The 25,185-nt window shown below is 42.6% G+C and overlaps 2 protein-coding genes and 1 long non-coding RNA gene across 4 annotated transcripts in view; 2 read left to right on the top strand and 1 right to left on the bottom strand.

Annotated features, from left to right (window-relative positions):
- Positions 1-1,614: 1,614 nt before the first annotated feature.
- On the top strand, positions 1,615-14,137 carry myadmb (myeloid associated differentiation marker b). The gene is made up of 2 exons (XM_089008347.1): positions 1,615-1,773; positions 10,993-14,137. The coding sequence occupies exon 2, from the start codon at positions 11,050-11,052 to the stop codon at positions 11,929-11,931; it is 882 nt and encodes a 293-aa protein (XP_088864473.1). The 5' UTR covers positions 1,615-1,773; positions 10,993-11,049; the 3' UTR covers positions 11,932-14,137.
- Positions 5,630-25,185, bottom strand: part of LOC148891179 (uncharacterized) — a 28,819-nt gene continuing 9,263 nt past the window's right edge. Inside the window, exons 3-4 of one of the 2 annotated variants that reach the window (XR_016116443.1) lie at positions 15,384-15,586; positions 5,630-9,795 (exon numbers count right to left, since the gene is read on the bottom strand). This is a non-coding gene — a long non-coding RNA (uncharacterized LOC148891179). Of the gene's footprint in view, positions 9,796-13,971; positions 15,587-25,185 lie in introns of those variants that run through there. The other variant, XR_016116442.1, reaches the window with a different exon arrangement.
- On the top strand, positions 17,450-24,528 carry nfatc4 (nuclear factor of activated T cells 4). Its single transcript, XM_089008340.1, has 13 exons — positions 17,450-17,828; positions 19,648-19,820; positions 19,884-20,390; positions 20,711-20,868; positions 21,015-21,177; positions 21,269-21,369; positions 21,517-21,618; positions 21,684-21,871; positions 21,944-22,084; positions 22,198-22,253; positions 22,582-22,708; positions 22,776-23,477; positions 24,253-24,528. Exons 1-13 carry the CDS (start codon positions 17,696-17,698, stop codon positions 24,321-24,323), a joined length of 2,622 nt encoding a protein of 873 aa, XP_088864466.1. The 5' UTR covers positions 17,450-17,695; the 3' UTR covers positions 24,324-24,528.

Raw genomic sequence — 25,185 nt, 5'->3', positions numbered from 1 at the left:
TAGTTTTTAAAATATTCATACATATTTTTTTAAATGTTGGTGAGTCAATCCCCATTCTGTGCTTGTATAGCAGATATCACCATGATGTCCCTGATCCACAGCTGATAAGGACGCTTTTATCCTCTCCTCTTTCATCGAGAACCACTTTATACAACAAAGAGGGTACAGCAAGTGCTGAAGAATGAATGACTGTGTCTTTGGGTTGTCATGTTATTTGTTATTGAGTTTGTTTTTTTGTTCTTTTGACTTCAAGATGGCGCCGCTAGAGTGGCTACCTTTACAGCAGCTCCAGTATTTTGTTTTTCTACTTATTTTGCCTTTCCTCTTCCTTTCATAATTTTGCTGCTGTGAAATGTAAATTTCTCCACTAATCAGACTAATCTAATCTAATCTAATCTAACAAACAAATAATATGACAACACAAAGACACTGAGAGTCATTCCTTCTTAAGCACTTTCTGTACCCTCTTTGTTACATGAAGCAGTTCTAGATGAAAGAGGAGAGGATCAAAGCATCTGTATGTATGTATTGCATTGCTTTTTGGATGGCTGCCCTCATTTCAACCTCAAATAATAATAATAATAACAATATTTATAAGCTCCTTTCAAAACTCACTTTTCAGTCACAGGATAAGTTTTTTCTGCGGGTGAGCAGTAGCAGCTAACTAAAGTAACTCAAATAGATAGAAAGCTAGCTAGTAGATAGCCAATAGCTAGCTAGCTGTATAGCTAATAGATAGCCAGCTAGCCAGCCAGATAGCTAATAGATAGCAAATAGATAGCCAGCTCGGTAGCTAGCTAGATAGCCATCTAGGTATATCATAATAATACATTTCATTTATAAGCGCCTTTCAAAACTGTCACGGTCACTTTTCAGTCACAGGATAAGTTTTTCTGCGGGTGAGCAGTAGCAGCCACATGCGCCAGCGTTCACTCAACCCAGAAGTAACTCAAATCGATAGAAAGCTAGCTAGCTAGCTAGTAGATAACCAATAGAAAGCTAGCTGTAGAGCTAATAGATAGCCAGATAGCTAATAGATAGCCAGCTCGGTAGCCAGTTTGGTATATAACTCCAGACCCATATGATTTAGGAATTAACTCTTTTTTACTCACAAAAGAAGAGAGTTTAAGGTTATTAATGCTGTATTAAATGTTTATGTCATCCGAAAACTCCATAATCTGCGGGTCCTAGAATTTGAGTGAAAATGACAAACCCTGGCATTGAAGTGGACACATTTTTTGCCTGTCGGGCAGTGAATGAGTTAAAAAGAATGGGGGGGAATGGCTATTTAAGTGATGACGACTCCTGTAACATCTGTTGCATTTTTTCCTTAAAATGGCCCAGTAAAATGAATAGAGTGTATGAGGTGTCCCATGGCTGTGTTTTGTCGGCATAGATTTACAAGAAATATAAGTTTGAGGGGTTTATTTAAATAAAAAAAAAGTAACATCCCTAAACGGTGAACTTTTGCACCACATTGTATGTGTGTCACCGTCTCCGTGGTGAAAAGGGGAGGAGCATGTTGACGAGTTTGGAGTAAGAGTAGGTTGAAATTTGGAGGTGTGGCATGTACAGATGTGACTAACGGTACAAAGACATTCGATGCCTAATTTGGAGGTCGGGGGCGGGGGGAGGGAAACTGGCAAGGAAGTCAAGTGGGAGTCTGCTCAGCGAGCTTTCTTTCACTCTTCACTCTTCACTCCCTTCTGTGTGTGTGAGAGAGACTCTCCACAGCTGGATGTTTGCGTGAGACGCTGCAACCGAGCACACGAGGTAAAGAACTTGTTGCATCTTGTACAAAAAATGTTCTTTTTCTCCTTTTAAAAAACGTATTTAGTCTAAGATACTGAAAGTTAAGCAAACAATTGCTACTTTTTTTGTGTTTTTTTTTGTCATTAAGAAAACGTACTTAACATGTAGTATTATTGGAGGTAAATATGAAAAATATATTTTTTGATGCTTGTTGACATGTGCGATTGTAGTTTAAATACACTTGGAATCATTAGAGAGTAAATATGATCCATTGTGTTTTATATTTGCTTTTTGTGCGGTCATGTTTAAAGAGAAACAAAGATGGCCTCATATGCATATTTCCGCTTGGGTTTTGTCACTAAAATATACACGGAGGTTTGTGTGTGTGTGTGTGTGTGTGTGTGTGTGTGTGTGTGTGTGTGTATACGTGTGTGTTCGGTGGATGAAGGGCGCGGCAGGCGGCACACCCACTTTCCCTACGCTGGTCTCAATGAATGGAACGTCCAATACCCCTCCTTCCCGAAGTACAGTTAACAAAAACCTGGATTTATTAAAACTACTTTTTAGTTGAAAAAGAAAACATGATGGTTTCGCTAGCCAAAGAAAGCCAAAATGTCCTCTTAAATCAAAACTTGCCCACCAGCATGAATCTAAACCCCCTTTCCATACAAACCTTCACCTCCTTAGTGCTCCCTTCCTAACCCTGACCACCTCCCTCCCCCTCTTACTCACCCTCTCCTCTCACGCCCCCTCCTCAACATGTTATGATAGTTACGGAGAATTAATGAAATAACTGTGATTAAATTGGAAAAACATTTGCTTTAGGGGTTGAATTTCCTTCTATATATAAAAAAAGTAGAAATGATTATAAATGTAACTAAACTATTCTGAATGTCAAAAGCAAAAGCATTTTTCTGATACTGAGGTAATGACCGTATTTTCTGGAATATAAGGCGCACCTTCAATGAATGGCATGTATAAAAATATTTTCCATACATAGGGCGCACCGCATTATAAGGCGCACCTTCAACTAATCACATATTTAAAATACATTTTCCATACATAGGGTGCACCGCATTATAAGGGGCACCTTCAACTAATGACATATTTAAAACACATTTTCCATACATAAGGCGCACCGCATTATAAGGCGCACCTTCAACTAGTCACATATTTAAAAAACATTTTCCATACATAGGGTGCACCGCATTACAAGGGGCACCTTCAACGAATGAAATATTTAAAAACATTTTCCATACATAGGGTGCACCGCATTATAAGGGGCACCTTCAACGAATGACATTTTAAAACCTTTTCCATACATAAGGCGCACCGAATTATGAGGCACATGGTCAGCTTTTGAATGAACATTTTTAGGTGCGCAGAAAATACAGTAATTCAAATAAAAAATGTGATGTATAAGTCAAGCCTAATTTTTGTTTTGAGATAAGAGCAATAATTTGTGGGATGGGATGCAAATGCGGTTCAGTACCGCACAGTTAGATGGCAGCAGGAAACTTCACAGCATACGAGATCCATTCATACATCCTCCGCAGTTGAGGGGGTCGGGGGGTCATGTGCCATTTAACGTCTTTGCCACTTGTCAATAAATCCCTCGGATAATGCACAAATAAGGACCAAACATTAGTGACAGTTGTGTTACAGCTTTCTAGGTCTGCATGTCACATGAATTGCGAATGTCAAGGTTTTGGGTTTTATATGGTACAGTACTATTGAATGTTATTTTTTATTTTATATTTTCATGAAAAATATGGAAGAAACTACACAATGTTTAGTGTTTCTGGAACGAATTATTTGCATTGCCATTCATTTCTATGGTGAATGATGATTTGAGATACATACGTGGTTAAAGTTGTCCGTAACTCAAAAACACTAAAGCGATTCCTCAACCAAACCGTAACTGAAGTCAAAACTTTAGCATACAACAGCGAAACAAGCCTTTTTATTTGTCTTAAAAAAGACTTTTAGAAGTTTTTGTTTATGTCTCACCATCAATTTTCCTGGAAAAAAAAAAACAACAAAGCGGACTTTGTCCCGCTGTAGGATTGATTTCGCGTCTCTGAAATGCTCATTCAGCTCCGACTTGATCGACTTGGTGTTGCCGTGTAAACGAATTAAGAGATGAAATCAGGTTAGCTGCACGTCACCATGGCAACTAAACTCATGACGACTGTTGGTCAGGAGTGGCGGCAGGGAGTGGGAGGTTGTCACGTCCTGTTTTGCATGTCCCTAACTCGAGACTTGCAGGCACTATTTTCAGAACTTTTCCATTTTGGGAAAGTAAGCCCCCACCCTGTACCCCCCCCCCACACACACACACGAACTGTGTGTATGTGTTTTCCTCTTATGTTTTCCATGCAGTACAGTGGAAAAGCTGCCCCCCCCCCCATGTTGCTATTCTACAAGATATTTGGAAGCCCTTCTACATACATGACGTGTAATTGCTCCTTAAAGGACAACCGACACAATTTTTTTGTTTCCTAACTGACATCAGAAAAACGTTTTATAGCATCTAAAATACCCAAAACACGCAGGCTGATATTTTTAGTCAAATGCAAAACACCAATAAAAATGACTTAAAGTGTCCCAAAACTACTTCAAAATGACCCCGGAAATGATGAGTTTCAGAAGGTCCCGCCCCCTTGTTCGTGACGTCACACCGGGACTTCTTTCCTTGCTCTAGAATCAAAACAATGGCTTCAGATTCGAGGAAGATGCTTTCTTGTTACTCATTCGGTTATGAATATGATTCAAGTAGTTCTGAAGAAGAAAGCATACATGTTTGCAATCGATGAAAGAAGTCCTTCCGTATCAATTCGAGCCGTCAGGACTCCAATGTAGCGTCCCAGAAAAATGCACAAGATAGCGCCCAAACTCCATTGGAAATGGGGTGATTTGTCTGCTGGGAATTTGTGTCAACTAGTATCAAATAGTAGTCTTGGTGCAACACATAATGATTCACCATCACGTTATTTATGTTTTCCTTCTAATTTCGCCATCAACACGAAGTTTTCAGACCAAACAAAGTACCCAAAATGCATTGTGTGTCACTTTCTCGGTCAGGGGCGTTCCTTCAGTGACGTCACGTCAGGCATCGTCACCAACTCAAAAACACGACTTCCTGAATATTCAGTGCGAGTCTTAAAACGTAAAATATAGCTATATGCGGTGGAATCTTTGTAAAATACGCTCAGTAGAAGTCATTTGAAGTGATCTTACAAATTATGGACACAACTTGTCATGCGTCGGTTGTCCTTTAAACTGTATGGGATGGTAAAAACGGAGGGGAGGGACAACCACTGAGTGATGGGAAAGAAATTGGAGAAAGTGAGGGAAGAAAAAAAAACGTTGGTGAGCCAGACCGCCATCTGGAACACATCAGTAAGTTGGAATTTATTTTTGTATTTTTTTTTTTTTTTTTTACACATGGAATAATGTGGGCGGTGAAAGGGGGCCCCACAGTGACTCACTGCTCTGCTATTCCACTCCATCACTGGCCTTAGCATATATATATATATATATATATATATATATATATATATATATATATATATATATATATATATATATATATATATATATATATATATATATATATATACAGTAAAGTCTCGTTATATCGATATCGGATATATCGATAGTCCCGATTATATCGATACTATTTCTATGCACGCACTGAGAAAATTACATGCAAACAGGGTTGGATATATCGATAGTCCCGGTTATATCGATATTTTTTCGGACTCCCTTGAATATCGATATAACGAGACTTTACTGTATATATATATATATATATATATATATATATATATATATATATATATATATATATATATATATATGGGGGGGGGGGGGGCGTTGATGTGGCCTAAGCTTAGGGCTTCCCCGGGTTCTTCCCTTTTTTTCCAATCCTGACCATCTGCCCAACCCCACCCTCCTTTCTTCAGTTCCTTTTGCCTTCATACGTCTTCTGTCGTTAATGGCGTCTAATGTAAACAAGGCCAATTGCGTCTGTTTCGGAGCATCTCTTGGGGGTATGAAGGCTAAAGAGGCATCAATCCAAACCCAAGTGATGGATGTTTGCGGGCTTGGGAAGGGAGGAGGATATGCGGTAGCTTACATTCTACATTCAACTCTCTTTTTTTTTAAGTCCTCTTTAACTCATTTACGACCAGACTATGTTCAAAAAAATGTGTCAATTCCAATGGTAGGGTTTTTGTCATTGTCACTCAAATTCCAGGACCGATAGAATACAGTGATACCTCGGTTTACGAACCCCTTGGCTTACGAACTTTTCGGTTTATGAATGTTAAATTTATGAAAATTTTACCTTGGCATACAAACAATTTTTCGGGATACACACGGAGCTGCCTCAATGAGTGATGTGTCGTTCGCGAACGAGCCCGTTCTTCTAACAGCAAAATGGCAGCCGACTGTTTTTGTCCTCTCTTCCCTGTCCCCAGTCTTCGGTTAAAGCCACGTGATTGGTCAAGAATGCAGCAGTGAGGGGAGGTAGTTGAGACATTAAATAGACAGGCAAACGACAGCGAGAGTTTCAACTTTGATAATTCAAAGGCATAGTGTAGACTGCAAGGTTAAAATATCCCATCGATCAGGCTCCACAAACAACCCGCACAAGCCATCTGTACACTTGATGCAAAAAGCTATCAACCCAGCTAAACAGAACACAATTGATGAGGAACTAGATAAAATTATCACAGAGAAAGCACCCACAAGGGATCATTCCTCAAGATGTTGAAAGAAAAAGGTTACGTTCCTCATCAAGTATTTAATGCTGATGAAACCGGCCACTCCATTCCATTACGCCATCAACGACCATCACAAAGGTAAATAAACCGACTTTATAGTTTATTTTTTGTCATTATAATACCATACAAAATTTATTATACAAAAAATAAGGTATATTTTGTGTAGTTTTAAGGCTTAGAAAATTTGAAAGTAGAAAATTATGTTTTATGGGGACCTGGAACGGATTATTCTCATTTTAATGGTTTCCGATGGGAAATAAATTTTTGGGATACACACTTTTCGCCTTACACACTCTGTCTGGGAACCAATTAAGTTCGTAAGCCAAGGTATCACTGTAATGCCCAGTGTAGCCTGCTTAGCATGTTAAAAAAAATCCATTCCATGTCATCCGGGACGAATAATCGTGAAAATCCCAGAAAATGGCGTGGAAATACTGAAACATCAAAGAAAAAAAGGATGACATGCCCCGTTAAAAGCATTCGAACGTGCGTCTCCTATGGTAACATAAACATGACGACTCCGCAATAAATACATCAGACGGTCTTGGAAAGGATGACATCGCTTAGGACAAATAAAATTTTTGTAAGTGGATCGCGTTGACTATAAATCTTAACGGCGAGCTTGCAGCTGGCCGCTGTCTTATTTATGACATTGTTGGGAGGGGTAGCGGGAAGAGGAGGATCTTCCAAACAGTTCGGGCGTGGCAGGCTTCTGCATTTATGGGCTTTTTACTCCCAGCGTAGGCGCCGCGGTGTTCGACTGGTTAGGACAGGGTGTCAAAGTCAAGGCGCGGGGGCCAAATCTGGCCCGTCACATCATTTTCTTCGGCCCGCGAAAGCAAATCAAGCATGTTAAGTGCCAAGTTGCTTGCTAAAGTCTGAATTAAAATATCAAATTGTCGTATGTAAACCACAATAACAGTCATTATACTTGACTTCAGATTTGAAAAGTAGTTTTCATTAACTCATTCACTGCCAGATGATGTGCAAAAGTGTGTCCACTCCAGTGCCAGGGTTTTTGTCACTGTCACTTGAATTCCAGGACCCACAGAATATTAAGTTTAAGGATGACATAAACGTTCAATTCAGCGTAAGAAACCTTACACTTTCTTCTTTCATCAGAAAAAAATATAGTTATATAGGTCTGGAGTTATCTGAGCCTGAAATGGGGGCGGCTGTACAAAATACAATACATACATATTTATTTATATACTGCTTTAACAACAACTTAAGCTGTAACAAAGTGCTAACATGGACAAACAGCAAATGCTGCCCCCTATTGGAAGGGAAAAACATTGTCAGAGGTCTGACCAGCGCTTTATCGCCACCAATCGCAAAAAAAGAACAAATTCGGGAATGCCGCTCCATGTCACAATTCCCGAATAAAATTCCTGAATGGCAGCGACTGAGTTAATCTTGAATTCAGATTTGCAAAATAGTTATTCATATTATTTTTTTTGTACGTTCTACATGTAATATGTGGAGCAGATAAAACATTCTAATGGCTTCCCCAAATTCATCACGGCCCTCAAGAGGAAACCGGAACTACAATGTGGTTCGCGACAAAAAAAAGACTTTGACACCTGTGGGTTAGCACGTTCGCCTCACAGTGCAGAGGTGCAGGGTTTGATTCCGGTTACCGCCTTCCTGTGTGGGGTGTTTGCCCCCCCCCCAATGCCTGCATGGGTTTCCTCCCACATTCCAAAAACACTCATGGCAGGCTAATGGAACACTTTACATTCTCTCTAGGTGGGATTGTAAGCGTGAATGGTTGTTTGTCTCTGTTTACCCCTGCGATTGGCTGGCAACTAGTTCAGGGTGTCCCATACCTGTCAACCTGCGAGACACTGTGACCTTACTAACGGCTTAATTTTTCCTTACTTACTGAGAAAAAAAACAAACGTGTGTGTAGTATTTCATTGCGCAATTTTATGAATAAAATTAAACATGTAAACATGAATACTTAACAAGTTACAACATATTTCTAGCAATAATGAAGTATGTTCTTTGTTGTAATAATAATGATAATAAATAATAATAATAATAATCCATTTCATTTCTAAGCGCCTTTCAAAACTCTCAAGGCCACTTTACAGTCACAGGATACCTTTTTCTGTGGGTGAGCAGCGGCAGCCACACGCGCTAGCGTTCACTCAACCTGGAAGTAACTCAAATGGATAGAAAGCTAGCTATCTAGCTAATGGATAGCTAATAATGATAATGATACATTTCATTTCTAAGCGCCTTTCAAAACTCTCAAGGTCACTTTACAGTCACAGGATAAGTATGTTCTTTGTTGTAGAGCATTGTGGCTTTTTTTTTGTTGCTGTGGACAAATTGAATTTGTCCACAGCAACAAAAAAAGAGAATTTGAATTTGTGTTCTTACGATGTATAATATTTAAAAAAAATATGAATGATATTACAGCGAGGAAAATAACACGGTAAAATGTTTCATTGAACTGATTTCAAAATAAAATTCCACTTGACCGGAACTTTTCTTCTCGGAACTTTTTGTTTCGTCTCGCTACGTTTCGCACGGACTTGTTTTCTCGATGGTCGACTTTGCTTTTTACGAGTAGCGAGATTTGTTTATCATTAACACGGCTGCTAATATTTAATGACATAAACGCAATCGAAAATATCTCAAAATGATATTTAAGAATGTTTGCGTTTTCCGTATAAACTTTCTTGTATGCAAAAATCATACGGAAGACGGCAAAATACGGCCGCTTGACAGGTATGGCGCCCCCCTCCCCACCCCGCCAACTGCCTTTCACATCTATCTTTTTGACATCCAAATGGAAGAAATTCCATTTTGTTTACGGCACGCCAAGCGGGGGAACCTGAGATATCCACCAGCTGCCCTGTACAGTAAACGTGTTGACTGTACTGTACGCTGTATGTTACGACTGGCTTCCATTAGTCGCATGCCTCTTTTCTCAACCCGTTACAAACAGGCGTGTTATGTCTCGTGGGGCGCCAGTTGGGCGCTGGCGTTGAGTGAAGGTGGAAACTTCAAAGCCTCAAAAATCAAAAAACCACCCCCCCCTCCCCCATTCCCGACTTTCCAGTGTTCCTGTCGATAAATCTAACCAGTGAATTGAAAGCATCAGGCAAGCAGAGTGGGGGTTCCAAAAAAAAGAAAATCGGCCCTCACGAATCACAGGGGTCAGCCACGCCTCACTCAGACTCCCAACATGGATGGAATGTTGAAGTGGGACAGGCCAAGTCCAATGACTTGCAGACTACAGCTGTAAAAGTCAAAGTGGGAAATTAGAGAGGGAAGGGAAAGTCAGTTCTCAGCAGATTATTCAAGCAGATGTAAATGCGGCCGCCACAGAGGAGTCATTATTTGTACTGGAGATACAATAACACCCTTGTGTATGTGTCTTGTGGAGGGGGTTTATATCGGGCTTGCACGTTGTCGCCCTCATGTGGCCGAGATGCGTTATTTCATCTTTACTACCATTAAAGGACAACCGACGCCGCTGGTCAAGTTGTGTCCATTATGTGTAAAATCACTTCAAATGACTTCTACTGAGTGCATTTTACAAAGATTCCACCGCATATAGCTATATTTTACATTTTGGATTGGATTGGATTGGATTGGATATGCCTTTATTAGTCTCACAGTGGATTTTAAGACTCGTGCTGAATATTCAGGAAGTCTTGTTTTCGAGTTGGTGACGAGTCCTCACCCTACGTCACTGAAGGAACGCCCCTGACCGAGAAAGTGACACACAATGCATTTTGGGTACTTTGTTTGGTCTGAAAACATCGCGTTGATGGCGAAATTAGAAGGAAAACAAATAAATAACGCAATGGTGAATCGTTGTGTGTTGCACCAAGACTACTATTTGATACTAGTTGACACAAATTCCCAGCAGACAAATCAGCCCATTTCCAACGGAGCTTGGGCGCCATCTTGTGCATTTTCTGGGACGCTACATTGGAGTCCTGACGGCTCGAATTGATACCGAAGGACTTCTTTAATCGATTGCAAACATTTATGCTTTCCTCTTCAGAACTATTTGAATCTGGATGAGTAACAAGAAAGCATCTTCTCCGAATCCGAAGCCATTGTTTTGATTCTAGAGCAAGGCAAGATGTCATGGTGTGACGTCACGAACAAAAGGGGGCGGGACCTTCTGAACTCGCCATCTCTGAGGTCATTTTAAAGTAGTTTTGGGACAATTTAAGTCATTTTTATTGGTGTTTTGCATTTGACTAAAAATATCAGCCTGCGTATTTTAGATGCTATAAGATGTTTTTTCTGATGTCAGTTAGGAAACAAAAAAAACAGTTAGGAAACAAAAAAAACAAAAAAAAAATGGCGTCGGTTGTCCTTTAACGTTTAACATTTTTCGAGAGTTGCGTGGAGAGTTTTGCTATTTTTCCCTAGCGGTGGTGATATTTTCCGTTGAAACCCTCTTTGGTTCTTCGTCCAGATTAGTCTACCCGAGCATCTGCTGACCACCCCCTGAACGAAGCAACCAAGCATCGACATGGCCATCGTCCTGCATTCCACCCCCCTCTTGTGGACCCGTCTGGCGGCGCTGATCTTCGCCTGCGTGGCCTTCTCAGTGGCGGTCCACGGCGGTCGCCTGTACCACGGCACAGGCGACTGGTGCATCTTCTGCTGGGCCTTCAGCTTCGCCGGCACCCTGCTGGTGCTCCTAGTGGAGCTGTTTGGCCTGCAGACCCGAGCGCCCGTCTCCTGGAAGAACTTCCCCATCACGTTCGCCTGCTACGCCGCTCTGCTATGCCTTTCGGCGTCCATCATCTTCCCCTTGTACTACCTGAAAGGCTCCATGGGGCCCAGCGAGGTGCGCGACTACCGCATCGTGTCCACCGTCTTCTCCTGCCTGGCCACCATCGCCTACATGAGCGAGGTGAGCATCAGCAAAGCCAGACCGGGCGAGGTGGCGGGCTACATGGCCACCGCCCCGGGTCTGCTGAAGGTCTGCGAGACCTTCGTGGCTTGCATCATCTTCGTGTTCATCAGCGACCCGGTTCTGTACGACCGTCACGACGCGCTCAAGTACTGCATGTCCGTCTACTGCATCTGCTTCATTTTGTCCGCCGCCATCATCCTCCTCTGCGTGGGCGAGTGCACCGGTTGCCTACCGTTCCCCTTCGCCCGCTTCCTGTCCGGCTACGCCCTGTTGGCCGTGGTGCTCTACCTGTCGGCTACCATCATCTGGCCCATCTTCAACTTTGACCCCAAGCACGGCGGCAACAAGCACCGTCCATCCGGTTGCGGTTCCACGCCGGGGCTGTGCACGTGGGACAAGCTGATGGCGGTGGCCGTGCTCACCGCCGTCAACTTGGTGCTCTATCTGGCCGACCTCATCTACTCGGCCCGTTTGGTGTTCGTCAGCGCTTGAGACGGACGGCGGCTCGGGAATCTGGGTTTGACTCCGAATTTGCTTCAAAAGTCTTGGCCAATGGGAACCCGTGAGGTGCAACAGTTCCAAAATTCCAGAGTTCAAATGAAAAGTTGACCGTTTTATCCATGAAAAGGTTTCTTCAGCCGACATCTGTACTTCTTTGAAGGTGTCGGACGTTTCGCTTCTTATCCAAGATGCTTCGTCAGCAAACTAAGGTCTTGCTGGTAGTTTCGGCCCTATATATATATATCCCTACTGTCCAGACGTGGCGGTGCCAGACTCTGCTATGATTAGTCCCTGCTCTCAGGTTGGGGGTAGCAGAGGACTACTCCCTGCGGCTCCACTGATCGCTTCTATTGTCCTGACTGATCGCTTCTATTGTCCTGCCTTAGTACGAGGTCTACGACTGTCCTGATTGCCCCATTTGCTCCGGTATCACCTCATCAGCATCGCTATGCCTATGTTGCCTAAGAGGTCTGTTGTACCAACGATCCAAATTGAACCTCACCCCACCATGGCGGTTTAGTGAAGGAGTTTGCCGTTTTATGAAAATAGCTTCTTTTACTCCCCTTTCACACCATCTATTTTCTTTCGCTAAGACTTTAACCTCATTGTCGTCAAATGACCAATCTTAACATTTGACCGATCTTAACAAATGACCAATCATAGCAGAGTCCGGCACCGACACGTCTGGACAGTAGGGATATATATATATATATATATATATATATATATATATAGGACCGAAACTACCAGCAAGACTGTAGTTCGCTGACGAAGCATCTTGGATAAGAAGTGAAACGCCCGACACCATCAAAGAAGTACAGATGACGGCTGAAGAAACCTTTTCATCGATGGACCACTCCTGTACGACTGAGAGCTTACACAGACGTATTGACCGTTTTAATTTGTTCATGTTGCAAATCATCGTCCCCCATCGAAATGAATGGAAATGTGAATAATTCGTTCCAGCCCCGTTTACTTTGTTGCTCCTTTTAGTGTTTACGCCATTGGCCAAACGTTTCACAACAAATTATGCTACTACAAGTCATAGGATAAGTCAACATAGATAATTTGGAGCTGAAATGAAATTTCCATGAAAAATATGCCTCAAAATGCAGTCAGTAAATTGCATGAAACTTTCACAACCAACTTTAAAAGTGGGATTCTTTTTTTTTCCTCTGATGTTATGTGTTTATTTTCTTTCTTCCCAATGGTTAAGAAATCACAACCAAGATAACAATACTGTTCCAACTAAATGAAATGTATTGTTATTATTATTATGATATTTCTGGGTGGAAAAAAAAATCTAATGATCCATTCACCAAGTCAACATCCGTAGCAGCAACCAGACACGTGCCTTTGTTTTTGTTTTTCTTTTCTTTTTCAACTACAGTCGGTTAGAAATGGGAGCAATGCGATGACGAGAGAACGGAGAACCCAGAAGTAGTTTGGAGAATTTGTAGGACGTGGACGCATTTAAAACCGCCATATTATTATTATTATTATTATTAATACATTTACCGGTAAGTTGAAACTAAAATGTTGCCTTTAAGAAGTCGTCATTTCAGAATCCGGAGGGGAGGGGAGCAATGTTTTGCTATGTTTACATGTGCGCTTTGTGAAGGACTCAAAAGTGTTTGAAACCAGAGCATGCTAAATGCTAAAGCTAATGAAGTTTAATGACATACTAAAAAAATACATAAAAAATAAAACATCATTCCGTTGATCCGCGTTGACATAAGCTGGAGAGAATGTGCATGTAAACATAGTTATTGTTGTTTTTGTTTTTTTAGCCTTAGGAATGTCAATAACCAGCTCGAAATTTGATTTTTAATCATTTTTTTTGGTCTTACTTGAAGCAGTGCATTATTTTTAAAAAATGAACAAGGAACTTGATGTTTTTTTGGATTTCTATTGTACAGGGTGCACAAAGTGGCATAGACACGCTGTACTGTATATGGGATTACGGTATCACACATTATGGTCTTATACATTTCAATGTTATAAATCACGCGTCCTAAAGGGCTCTGTTAGGTTTTGGATGGCTGTTGTACTTATTTTTGAATTAATACTTTTTTTTTGTATTCTGCCATTTTGTGTTTTGCAGCGTTCGCACCGCATCAGTGTTGTAAGAAAATGTAACTTTTTTTTTTTTTTTGCATTTCAATGTAAAACATATTAAACACACTTTGTTGCCTTATTATTTGTGTTTATGAGACGTTAGGACATAGGTGTCAAAGTTAAGGCCCGGGGGCCAAATCTGGCCCGCCACGTCATTTTATTCGGCCCGCGAAAGCCAAATAAATGCCGAAATAATAATACATTTCATTTATAAGCGCCTTTCAAAACTCTCAAGGACACTTTACAGTCACGGGTGGGCAGCGGCAGCCATACGCGCCAGCGTTCACTCAACCCGGAAGTCACTCAAATAGATAGAAATATAGGTAGATAGATAATAGATACAGTAATAATAAATATACACTTCATTTATAAGCGCCTTTCAAAACTCTCAAGGACACTGTACAGTCACAGGATATTTTTTTTCTGCCGGTGAGCAGCGGCAGCCATACGCGCCAGCGTTCACTCAACCCGGAAGTCACCTAAATAGATAGAAGGCTAGCTAGATAGCTAATAGATACAGTAATAATAATAATACACTTCATTTATAAGCACCTTTCAAAACTCTCAAGGACACTTTATAGTCACAGGACATTTTTTCTGTGGGTGAGTAGCGGCAGCCATACGCGCCAGCGTTCACTCAACCCGGAAGTCACCTAAATAGATAGAAGGCTAGCTAGATAGCTAATAGATACAGTAATAATAATACACTTCATTTATAAGCACCTTTCAAAACTCTTAAGGACACTTTATAGTCACGGGATATTTTTTCTGCGGGTGAGTAGCGGCAGCCATATGCGCCAGCGTTCAAGTAACGTCTCTTCCCGGGAAAAAAAAACCTGGCCCATTAGACTTCTTAGGCTGTTACCACGTAAGTTTAGTCATGCCGATGATGGGATACCAGAGCTAATGGGGCAATCAGAGCCAGGCATAGAACATTAGAGGTAATGAGACAGAACAAAATAAGTATCAGTTTAACTTCAGGGAGTAGTCTCCTGCCACCCCAACCTTAGAGCAATCGCCACACCTGTCTATTAGGGATATATATAGGGCCAGAGCTACCAGCACAACTTTAGTTCACTGACGAAGCTTTTCGAATGAGGAGCGAAAAGTCTGAAGTCTTCAAACAACTACAGATGACGGCTAAAGAAACCTTTTCATCGACCCTCAATGAATGGTGTATTTTCAAATGTTTTCCATAGAGAAGATCTTCCACTAAAAGTAACGCCATTTTGTGTCAAAATGGCCATACGCTCATGCAGCGTGCGACACATAGCGTGTCCATATGGTTTATTTTTTTGGTGTATGTGTGTGAGGTGTTGTCTTGCCTCCAAATGCTTGCTTTGTTCCAGTCGTCATGTTCTCCGACCAGCAGTTTGACCTTTTTTTTTTCCTCCGCAAAGTAAACATCCCGTCACAGTGATGTCGTCTTTCCATCCGCAACTGTCCGGTGGAGTTCGTGATGTCACCATACGGCTATCAATGAGACGAGGTGGGGCGGGATCAAGCCATCAGCGCTTGATCCCGACTTCTGTCAACAAAGAGGGTATAAATAGTGAGGAAGAATCACATGCTCAATTTGCACGATAGTTAAACAAGATGAAGGTAAATTGGGATTGATTGAATTCAATGGAGCAAGGTTGGTTAATCTTTTTCGGAACATATTGTTTGTTTTTAGAGAGACGAGAACCCACACGCAGGGGGGAAAAAAAAGGAACGAGTGAAATTTCTTCCATTGACGTACATTTTTTTTCTCCTAAAAAGGACTTCTTTTCAATGTGTTTTCAAAAAACTACGTTTTGTTCATTCAAAAACAAACAAAAGGAATCAGCAGCTTCAAACAATTATTTCAATGAATCGTGTCAATTCATTACTGTGTTTGACCACTAGGGGGCGATACTTGATCATGACAACCAAATCAAGCTTCACCTTGTAGGGCAGTTTTTCAACCTTTTTTGAACCAAGTCACTGAATTTTTTTGCGGCACACCACTAACCATCTCGTAGGAACGAAGCAATCGATGACGTGTTGCCACACGGACGAATATTAAATTACACTCCCAGTCTTTTCAGGACGGACACTAGACAATGACATAATATTGGCAGAAAATGATGAATGTTTGTTAAAATTTTGAATTTGAAAACTCACACCACATCTGAAAATACATATTTAAATAAAGTTTTTTTTTTAATTGTTCATAATTTGACAATAGATAATCTTATTTACTTTATGACTTTTTTTCAGGGCAAAATGTCATTTCAAGGCACTTGGAAATAAAATGTATTATTATTATTATTATTATTATTATTATTATTATTATTTTCACACCCTGGCGCAGCGAAGTGCTGCCATTTTGGACTTCTAAAAGGAAGCACAAGATGGCGCCCGAGTAGGCAACTGTCGTGAAGTGCTCTCACAAGCAGTGCTTTTTTTTGTTTTTGTTTTCTTTTGTCACTTTGTGTTGTTGTGCGTCGTGTGGAAGGGATATAGATTAATTAAAAAAATATAAAAATATAAATAAATAAAAATAAATAAATGAATAAATAAATAAATAAATATATAAAAATAATATAAATAATATAAATAAAAAATAAAATATAAAAATAATAATAAATAAATAATTACATTTTTTTTTAATTTAAGAAATAAAAAAAATTAAAAATTACAATAAAAAATTTAACAATTAAAAAAAAAAAAAAAATTAAATATTAAAAAATAAAAAAATAAAAATTATTATTATTATTATTATTATTATTATTATTAGTAGTAGTATTAGTAGTAGTAGTAGTAGTATAGTTTTTTTTAGTCCTGAAATGTATTAAAGCAAACAATGGGCTACCAAAGTCAAAATCGAACAACATTCTTCAAAAGAACATCAATGACGCATTTGGGGCGTGTCGGCAAGTGAGACCCCTCAAGAAGCTCGACGTGATTCCCGACGATTCCCGAGAGGTGAGGGGGGGGGCCTGGGAGCTGCTCTAAGCCGGAGAGAGGCCTATTTATTTAAGTTTCAAGTCTTCTGACTCAGACAGACTGCAGCGGATAATGAGAAACAGATCTCTGATGGAGAAGAGGGGATGGAGGGAGGGGGCTCGTAAAGTGGGAATGGGGGAGAAGAAAAAAGAAGGGAGGAGGGAGATGGAGGGGGGGGGGGGTGAAGGAAGGATTACAGCCAAAAAGGGGGCAGCGGAGGGGAGAGGGGGGGGGGGTCTGGTGCTCACACGACAAACTTGATGAGAGGAGGAGGATGTGAGGGAAGTGGAGATGGAAGGGGGCGGGGGGTTCCGATGATTGACAGGCAGGGTGACCCTATGGGGACCAAGCGATTGAGCTTCAAAACCCACCCAGAGGCAATTAAGGGTAAAGGACGACAAAAATATTTCAACTTTCCCCCCCTCCTTCTCCCTTTTTTTCCCCTCCTTCTCCGCGAGGATGGAAGACTGATTTGAACTGGAAAAACAAAACTTTCACATCAGCCAGGCATCAACTTTCAACAAGATGAGCTGAAAAGTTTTCCCAAGAACGGAGTTGCTTTTCCTTTATGGCAAGCATTTAAAGAAGAGAGCCCCAAGGACCCCCCACCCCTCCTGAGGAAGAAAAAAAAACATTTGTGGGGGTAAGGGGGAGATTCTGGTCGGCGATGGGGGCCGCGCCGGGCTCCGGTTGGGAGGAGGGCGAATTCGAATTCAAGCTGGTGTTCGAGGAGGACGCGCCGCGGCCGGAGGAGGAAAGTTCCGTCTCTGTGGAGCCCGCTGACAGCGGCAACGGCGCGGGTCAGTCACAAGCGCTTTTTGTATGTGAAAGAAGACTTCCCGTTGGGGTTGAAGGGGGGGGGGGGGGGGGTGGGGTCAGACATGCATGGGAACATACGTGCATATATATGTGTGTGTGTGTCTGTGTGTGTGTGTGTGTGTGTGTGCGCACGCAGTGGACTTTACGTTTGGGTGCATACAGTCAATGTGGTTCTAATCAGGCGTGCGTGTGAGTTAATAGATGACATGTGGGGAAGGAACCTCCACATGCTCACCCCCTCCCTGCACACACACACACACACACACACACACACACACACACACACACACACACACACACACACACACACACACACACAAAACAGACTATGACTGCTTACTTTGATCAATGGCGGGGCGTGCATGTCACTTTGTAGGCCTTCAGTAATAATAATAAATAATAATAATAATAATAATAATAATAATACATTTCATTTATAAGCGCATTTCAAAACTCTCAAGGTCACTTTACAGTCATAGGATCTGTGGGTGGGCAGCGGCAGCCACATGCGCCAGCGTTCACTCAACCCAGAAGTAACTCAGATAAAAAGCTAGCTAGCTAACAGATAGCTTCTAGATAGCCAGCTAACTATCTATCTATCCAGGTAGCTAATAGATAGCTAATAGATAGCAAATAGATAGCAAATGGATAGCAAATAGATAGCCAGCTAGGTAGCTGGCTAATAGATAGCAAATGGCTAGCTAGGTAGGTAGCTAGCTAGATAGCAGATGGAGAGCAAATAAATAGCCAGTTAGGTAGCTAGCTAATAGATAACAAATGGATAGCAAATAGCTAGCTAGGTCGGTAGCTAGCTAGATAGCAAATGGATAGCAAATAGATAGCCAGCAAGGTAGCTAGCTAATAGATAGCAAATGGATAAATCACTCCGCAGCTGCCCCAGTGAAAAAAAAAGTGTGGTGTGATTTACTACGTCCTGTACTAACTAGAGGGTACAGTGAGCCAGGAAATAGCTGAAGAAAGAAATACGGTTGTTAACTCATTCACTGCCAAACGATGAGCGAAAATGTGTCCACTCCAGTGCCAGGGTTTTTGTTTTGTCACTCAAATTCCGGGACTCACAGAATATTGAGTTTTAGGACTACACACTCATTCAATGCAGCGTTAGAAACCGTAGACTTTATTATTCATCACAAAAAAAGTTAATTCCTAAATCATATCTGGAGTTATGAGCTTGAAATGGGGGCGGCTATACAAATACAATACATATATATTGATTTATATAGTGCTTTAACAACAGCTGAAGCTGTAACAAACTGCTAACATGGACAAAAGGAAAATGCTGCCCCATTGTGGAAGGGATAAACATTGCCACAGGCCATGGCCAACGCTTTATCGGCACCCAAGTATGGCGCTCTACGTCATATTTTCAATTACCGAATCAATTTGTGAATGGCAGTGAATGAGTTAAACTATTCGAAGATGATTGGCGAAGGATAGCGAAGCATCAATCATAGCCTCATAAAATTGCAATATTTGCTATTTTTGCTAGTCAGACCTTTCTTAATGATGTCCAACTTTTCTTAAAAAGTCCATCTTGAAAATGGCTTTAACAGTAAATCTGCAACCAAATCCATTGTCGCTACCGATAAAGTATGCTAGCTTTGGCCCCTTGAGACATAGCACTACTGAAGGCCTCTGTGTGAAATGCACGGCTCGCCACTGACGCTAGCCATCCCAGCACAAAATGAACACCGTGCGTCTCATTAGAGCCATAAATGCATGTTCACGACATCTATGGAATTTGTACCGAGTTTTCTGATGTCCCTCCTTAATAATCAGTTACAGACGGCCACTGTGCCACCTATCATGTAGAGGAGCGATCCCCTGTTAGCATCCCCAGCCCGCCACCTTTGGTAAGTCAGCGGGCCGGGATGCATTCACCGCCTCCACGAAGGGCCGCGGCAGGAGAATTCAGCGGAACCTATGAGAGCCTGCCGGCACGCTCAGTTCAGGTAAGAAAACGTAGCAAAAGATCGCTACATCAAAACGAACAAGTGAAAGACATTCCCTGTCAGGTTTCAGAGTCGCGGGTGGTGGAGTGTCCCAGCATCCAGATAACCACCATCTCGCCTGAAGACGAGCCAGCACCCGCTCTCTCCTGGGACATTGACAACAGCAGTCGATGGGACCGTGAGCGCCTCTATCTTCCTTTGCTTGATCCCTTCACCTATCGAGAAAGGTGCACTGGTTCGCTCAGCCCCAGCCCTGCCTCCAGCCCCTCGTCCCGGGGCTGGTTGAGTCCGGCCTCCAGTTGTGACTCCCTGCTGGTAGAAGAAGAGGAGCTCAATGAGGCCACGCTTCATTTCGACCTCTCGCCGTCGTCCCGGCCGACATCGCCGGGAAGAAAGAAGCGGAGGAACTCGCCCCTTGCATCCCCTTGCTCCTCTCGCAGAGGGAGTTACTCCGAGGAGCTGCAGGGGGGCGTTGTGGAAGTGGGAGACTACAGTCTCCTGTCACAAGCTTCGCCTGGCACTTGTGAGCTCACTGTTCCACAGAAAACGAGGAAGACATCTATGGAGCAGGTACCACTTGCCACAGGATTAAATATATGTAGCTATACTTACCCTAAATCCAGTTCAACCCTAACTATGCCAAGTTCTGAACCCTAAACTTTACCTAAACCACAAATCAAAACCCTTGGAGTACCGCAGTGCTAAACACTAGTTTTAAAACCCTAAACCCTGTCATGAATCTAATCACTACCCAAACCCTTTAACCTATTTAGCTCCTAACTAACCCAATACCGACCCAACCTCAAAACTAAACTCAACTCTTAAACCCCCCTAACTCGTTTTTGATTCCACCAGAGAGAATCCTTAATAGAACTTCTTCTTCCCCACAGTTGTCTCCAAGGGATGAGGAACAGGCACTTGGGCAACAGCAGCCAGAGACACCGCAGACTAGGAGAGAGCCCCCTTCAACAAGTATGGATTATCTCTCGGTTCCCCCTGCTCTGGGTTGGGGCCGAACCCGAGCTAACGCCCATAGTCCTCTCTTCAGGTAGGGAGTCATCAAGGGAAAACCCGTCACCTGGTCGCCATATTTCATTGAACACACAGGTTTAGATGAAGCTGCCTTGAGGGCTGTCACAATCTGTGATTTGAGGTGACTTAACGTGTCATCGGCGTACACTTGAATGCATGCAGGTCCAATGCTCTGCCACCGCTCGACTGGCCTCTACCCTCCCAATTTGACCAGTACGAACTGCGTATTGAAGTACAACCCCGGCCACACCACCGAGCCCACTATGAGACAGAGGGGAGCAGAGGAGCTGTCAAGGCCACTCCGACCGGACATCCGGTTGTCAAGGTGATATTACGAGAGGCACATTATATACAAACCATCAGCTCATCTCTTCTCCGTTTTGGCCTAATTTCTTACCTTGTCTCTCTCTCTGCAGTTGTTCGGATACAATGAGAGGAAACCCCTTTCTCTTCAAGTTTTCGTGGGAACCGCAGATGATCGCTCCATAAGGCCACACCCTTTCTATCAGATACACAGGTACGAAGACACCCTCAGAAATGAAATGAGGTGATCTCCTATATTGTTTTATTTGGAAATAACTAAAAAAAACTAAATAGAGATGTCCAGAACAGGGATATGAATTGGTTCATTCCCTCAGAGGATTTTCTTTTATTCTTGTTTCAGGGTAACAGGAAAGATGGTGGGCACAACCAGTCATGAGAACATCCAGGTGGGAACAAAAGTACTAAATATCCCCCTCAACCCCGAGAACCACATGACGGCACTGTAAGTAGACTGAGATTCTGTTTGAAAGATGAAGTGGCTGACAGTCACCTCATTATAAACTGCAGCATCGACTGTGCCGGGATTCTGAAGTTGAGGAACTCGGACATTGAATTGAGGAAGGGCGAAACAGATGTCGGGAGGAAAAACACACGTGTCCGCTTGGTCTTCCGCACCCATGTCCCTTTGCCACCTCCTGTTGTCCCACCTGGTCGAATGCTGGCTCTCCAGGTGGCCTCACTGCCCATCGAATGCTGTGAGTGGTCGTTCCCACGTGACAGCTAGAAGTGAAAGACATAAGCTCGATTTTGTATCGTGTCCGTCGCAGCCCAGCGGTCGGCACAGGAGCTTCCGGTCATCGAGTCAGTCAACGTCACTTCCTGTTCAGTCGAGGGCGGAGAGGAGCTCCTGTTGAGTGGCACCAACTTCATGGCTCTCTCTCGAGTTGTTTTCATGGAGAGAGGCCCGGGTGAGCACTCATCGTTTCCATTGTTGTTTTTTGGATCCTACTGAATGATGGAAAGTTTTCCATCTATTTGACTGACAATTATTTTGTTCCTCTTCTGTCTTCCAAAATATCAGATGGTAAACTTCATTGGGAAGAGGAAGCCCACGTGGACCGTGACAACAGCAATGAGGTAGATCTTGTGGATGTTACTCTTCACTCACCTCACCTGTACAGTATGTTAAAATCATAGATGCAGGCATAAACAAGTGATGGGGTGTTTTGGGCATGTCCGGGTGGACGCCCCAAGCAAGACCCAGAGTTACCTAGCTCGGGTCCACTGTCTTTTTGTCGGCCTGGGAAAGCCATTTCAATTCCCCTGATAAAGTCAGATAAAGTGGTTTGGGAGAGGCAGTCTGAGCTTCTGTGTTGAGGCGGCTGCCTTTGTGACCAACCCTTGTGAAGTGGAAGCGTGGATTATTCTCATTTCATTTGTTTCAACATGTTGTTTCCTCCTTTAGTGTTTGCTTCGCATGAGGGTGCCGCCCTACTGTGACCTGTCCATCATTCGTCCAGTGTCAGTCAGTCTTTACGTCTCCAATGGCAAGAGGAAAAGGAGCAGCACCCATTGCTTTAAATATGTCCCCAGTTAGTATCAACATTATAAAATATTACTAGAATACAGATGCGTCAATTTTTCTTGTTTTTCTTGCAGTCATGTTCAAGGAAGAGGACCCAGTACTGTCCCTGCATCAAGCGCGGCCTCTGGATGCAGGGATGGTGGGTTCTTCTGTTGGGGGTCAGTCCAGAATGAATGTGAGGTGCAACCCTGCGGTCGAAGAGCAGACAGGCATGAGCTTTAACCTGTCCCCATACCCATCCACCTACTCCCCTCCATGTACTAGCCTGGTTTACCAGGAGGAATATGGTGCCGACACTGCAACGGAGGAGCCTGGTGGGATTAACCCCACATCTGAACCTCATCCCAGTTTTGAGAATCTGGAGCTGGGTTTCACTGAACTCCTCCCACCATTGTACCTCCGCGGTCAACAACCATCGTCCCCTTCCCCCTGGCTAGACTCACCTTACCTATCGTCCTCACCCTCTCCCTCTCACTCTTCCTCTCTTAGCCCTTTCCCGGCCGGTAGCCCGATTTCTTCATCCCCTCTGCCTCCTGTTCCCACCCCACCATACCCGCAGTACTCTGCGTACACTCAGGAGATGTGTCCCTCGCCTCCGAATAACCAGAGCGCCTACCAGGACATGTGTCCAGTGCCTTACTCCCACTATGAAAGCTGGGACCACTCAGGAAGGGGTCTGGAGATGGGTCACGTGGACGAGAGGGATACCAAGATTCAGGAGGGTGTCCTGGAATTCACCAGCTGCGCCACAATGCATCCCATCACATTTGAGGAAGGTAATTAAGAGGTTTGTTCATGAAATAGGCTGAGAGACACTAATTTCTTCATACTAGCTAAACGTCTGTGTAAGCTCTCAGTCGTACAGGAGTGGTCCATCGATAAGAAGGTTTCTTCAGCCGTCATCTGTACTTCTTCTTATCCAAGAGGCTTTGTGAGGAAACTACATTTGCTGGTATTTTGGCCTTATATATATCCCTACTGTCCAGACGTGGCGGTGCCAGACTCTGCTTTGATAGGTCCATGCTCTCAGGTTGGGGTTACTTCTATTGTCCTGCCTGATTATGGGGTCTACGACTGGCCTGATTTCCCCATTTACTCTGGTATCACTTCATCGGCATAACTAAGCCTATGTTGCCTAAGAAGACTGTTGTACGAACGATCCAAATTAATCCTCACGGCATGACGGCTGAAGAAACCTTCTCATCCATACGAGCTAAATGTTTTGACTATTTTAGTGACTGTAGCCCCTTTCACAGTTTTTACAAAGTTGATGCACCAGAGAGAGTAACAAGCATTGATTGACCAAAGCAGTACATTTGCTGAAATGGCAAATATTTTTCTAGGACTCTATTCTCTTAAAATTATGGCTTTCGTAATAGGTATTATTTAGTCAGACAAAATGTGTTTACCCAGAAGAAAAATAATCTTATTTTTCTCAAATTTCTCAGACTGTATTTTGGTAGTTTTAATCTGGCTCACACGTCTTTTGTAAGACTACATGACATGAATTCACGTCCACTTTTTTTTTTGGTTGTCATTTTTGATTGACAGTATCGGAGTACATCGGGCAAGACTTGCAGTCATACCAGGACGCCTCACACACGGACGAGGACCCACATTGATGAGGTCGTCACTCAGCATCATTCCTTTCACTACGCACTCGCGATATAGCACGACGTCTTACTCCACTTTAACCCCTTTCATTGGCAGGAATATATTTATGTGAATAAATATAAAGATATGTACACATACGCACATAAAGGGTAAGCATTTTTTGGCAAATAAATTATCGAACAAACAATGTGGAGTTAATGTTTTGATTCAAAATGACAGTATCGTGGCAACCCAAAGGAAAAGCAAAATTCCTGGCTTGTTCGAACAGGTGTGTGCTTATTCTGTTTACTATTATGTAAGAGTTTGTGACGGTGGGGCGAGGGGGGTCATGTGCAATCAGAAACGAAGTGTTTTGAATCACATTTATTCCCTTCAGGCAGTAAAATTTCAATGTGTCACAAATAGCTAATGACTGTCTTTTTGACACTCAAAATGAACAAACTTTACCCGCTTCCGGTTGAGCTCATATAATCCAATTCCCAAATGCGGGTTTGTCACAGACCTTTGATTGAACCAAAATTGACTACTTCAAACCAAAACTGTCTGGCTTTCTGTTTAATTTCCAGCCTGAGACGTTTTCGTTAGAATCTTTCATGATCGACAGCAGATTTCATCACATTCCAAGAGGCACGAGTCAGTAAATTTGCGGGGTCGTGTATGATTTTAGTTTATGTTACTGTTATAAAGCCACGCCAAAGTGTGAATATGGGGTACGTTGCCGCCATATGGCTAAAACTTTTCTGTAAATGGAGGCTGATTAGTGTGTTTATAAGCTTGCAATGTAAATCCAATAACAATGCAGCTAGCTATGGTGGTTCCAACAACACTTTCCATGCGTAAAAAAGTAACATCTTCATAGGAAAAGGGAAG

This window comes from Hippocampus bargibanti, linkage group LG11 (assembly GCF_051943395.1).
Source record: "Hippocampus bargibanti isolate YZ-2025 linkage group LG11, ASM5194339v1, whole genome shotgun sequence".
NCBI lineage: Eukaryota > Metazoa > Chordata > Actinopteri > Syngnathiformes > Syngnathidae > Hippocampus > Hippocampus bargibanti.
The sequence above is the reverse complement of the archived record's forward strand: the minus strand, read 5'-3'. Positions and strand labels throughout refer to the sequence as shown.

Coding starts and splice junctions, on each gene's coding strand:
- myadmb (XM_089008347.1), top strand. CDS start 11,050: ATGGCCATCGTCCTGCATTCCACCCCCCTCTTGTGGACCCGTCTGGCG.
- nfatc4 (XM_089008340.1), top strand. CDS start 17,696: ATGGGGGCCGCGCCGGGCTCCGGTTGGGAGGAGGGCGAATTCGAATTC. Junction 20,391..20,710: donor GGAAGACATCTATGGAGCAG/GTACCACTTGCC, acceptor TCTTCCCCACAG/TTGTCTCCAAGGGATGAGGA. Junction 22,709..22,775: donor TTGCTTTAAATATGTCCCCA/GTTAGTATCAAC, acceptor TTTTTCTTGCAG/TCATGTTCAAGGAAGAGGAC.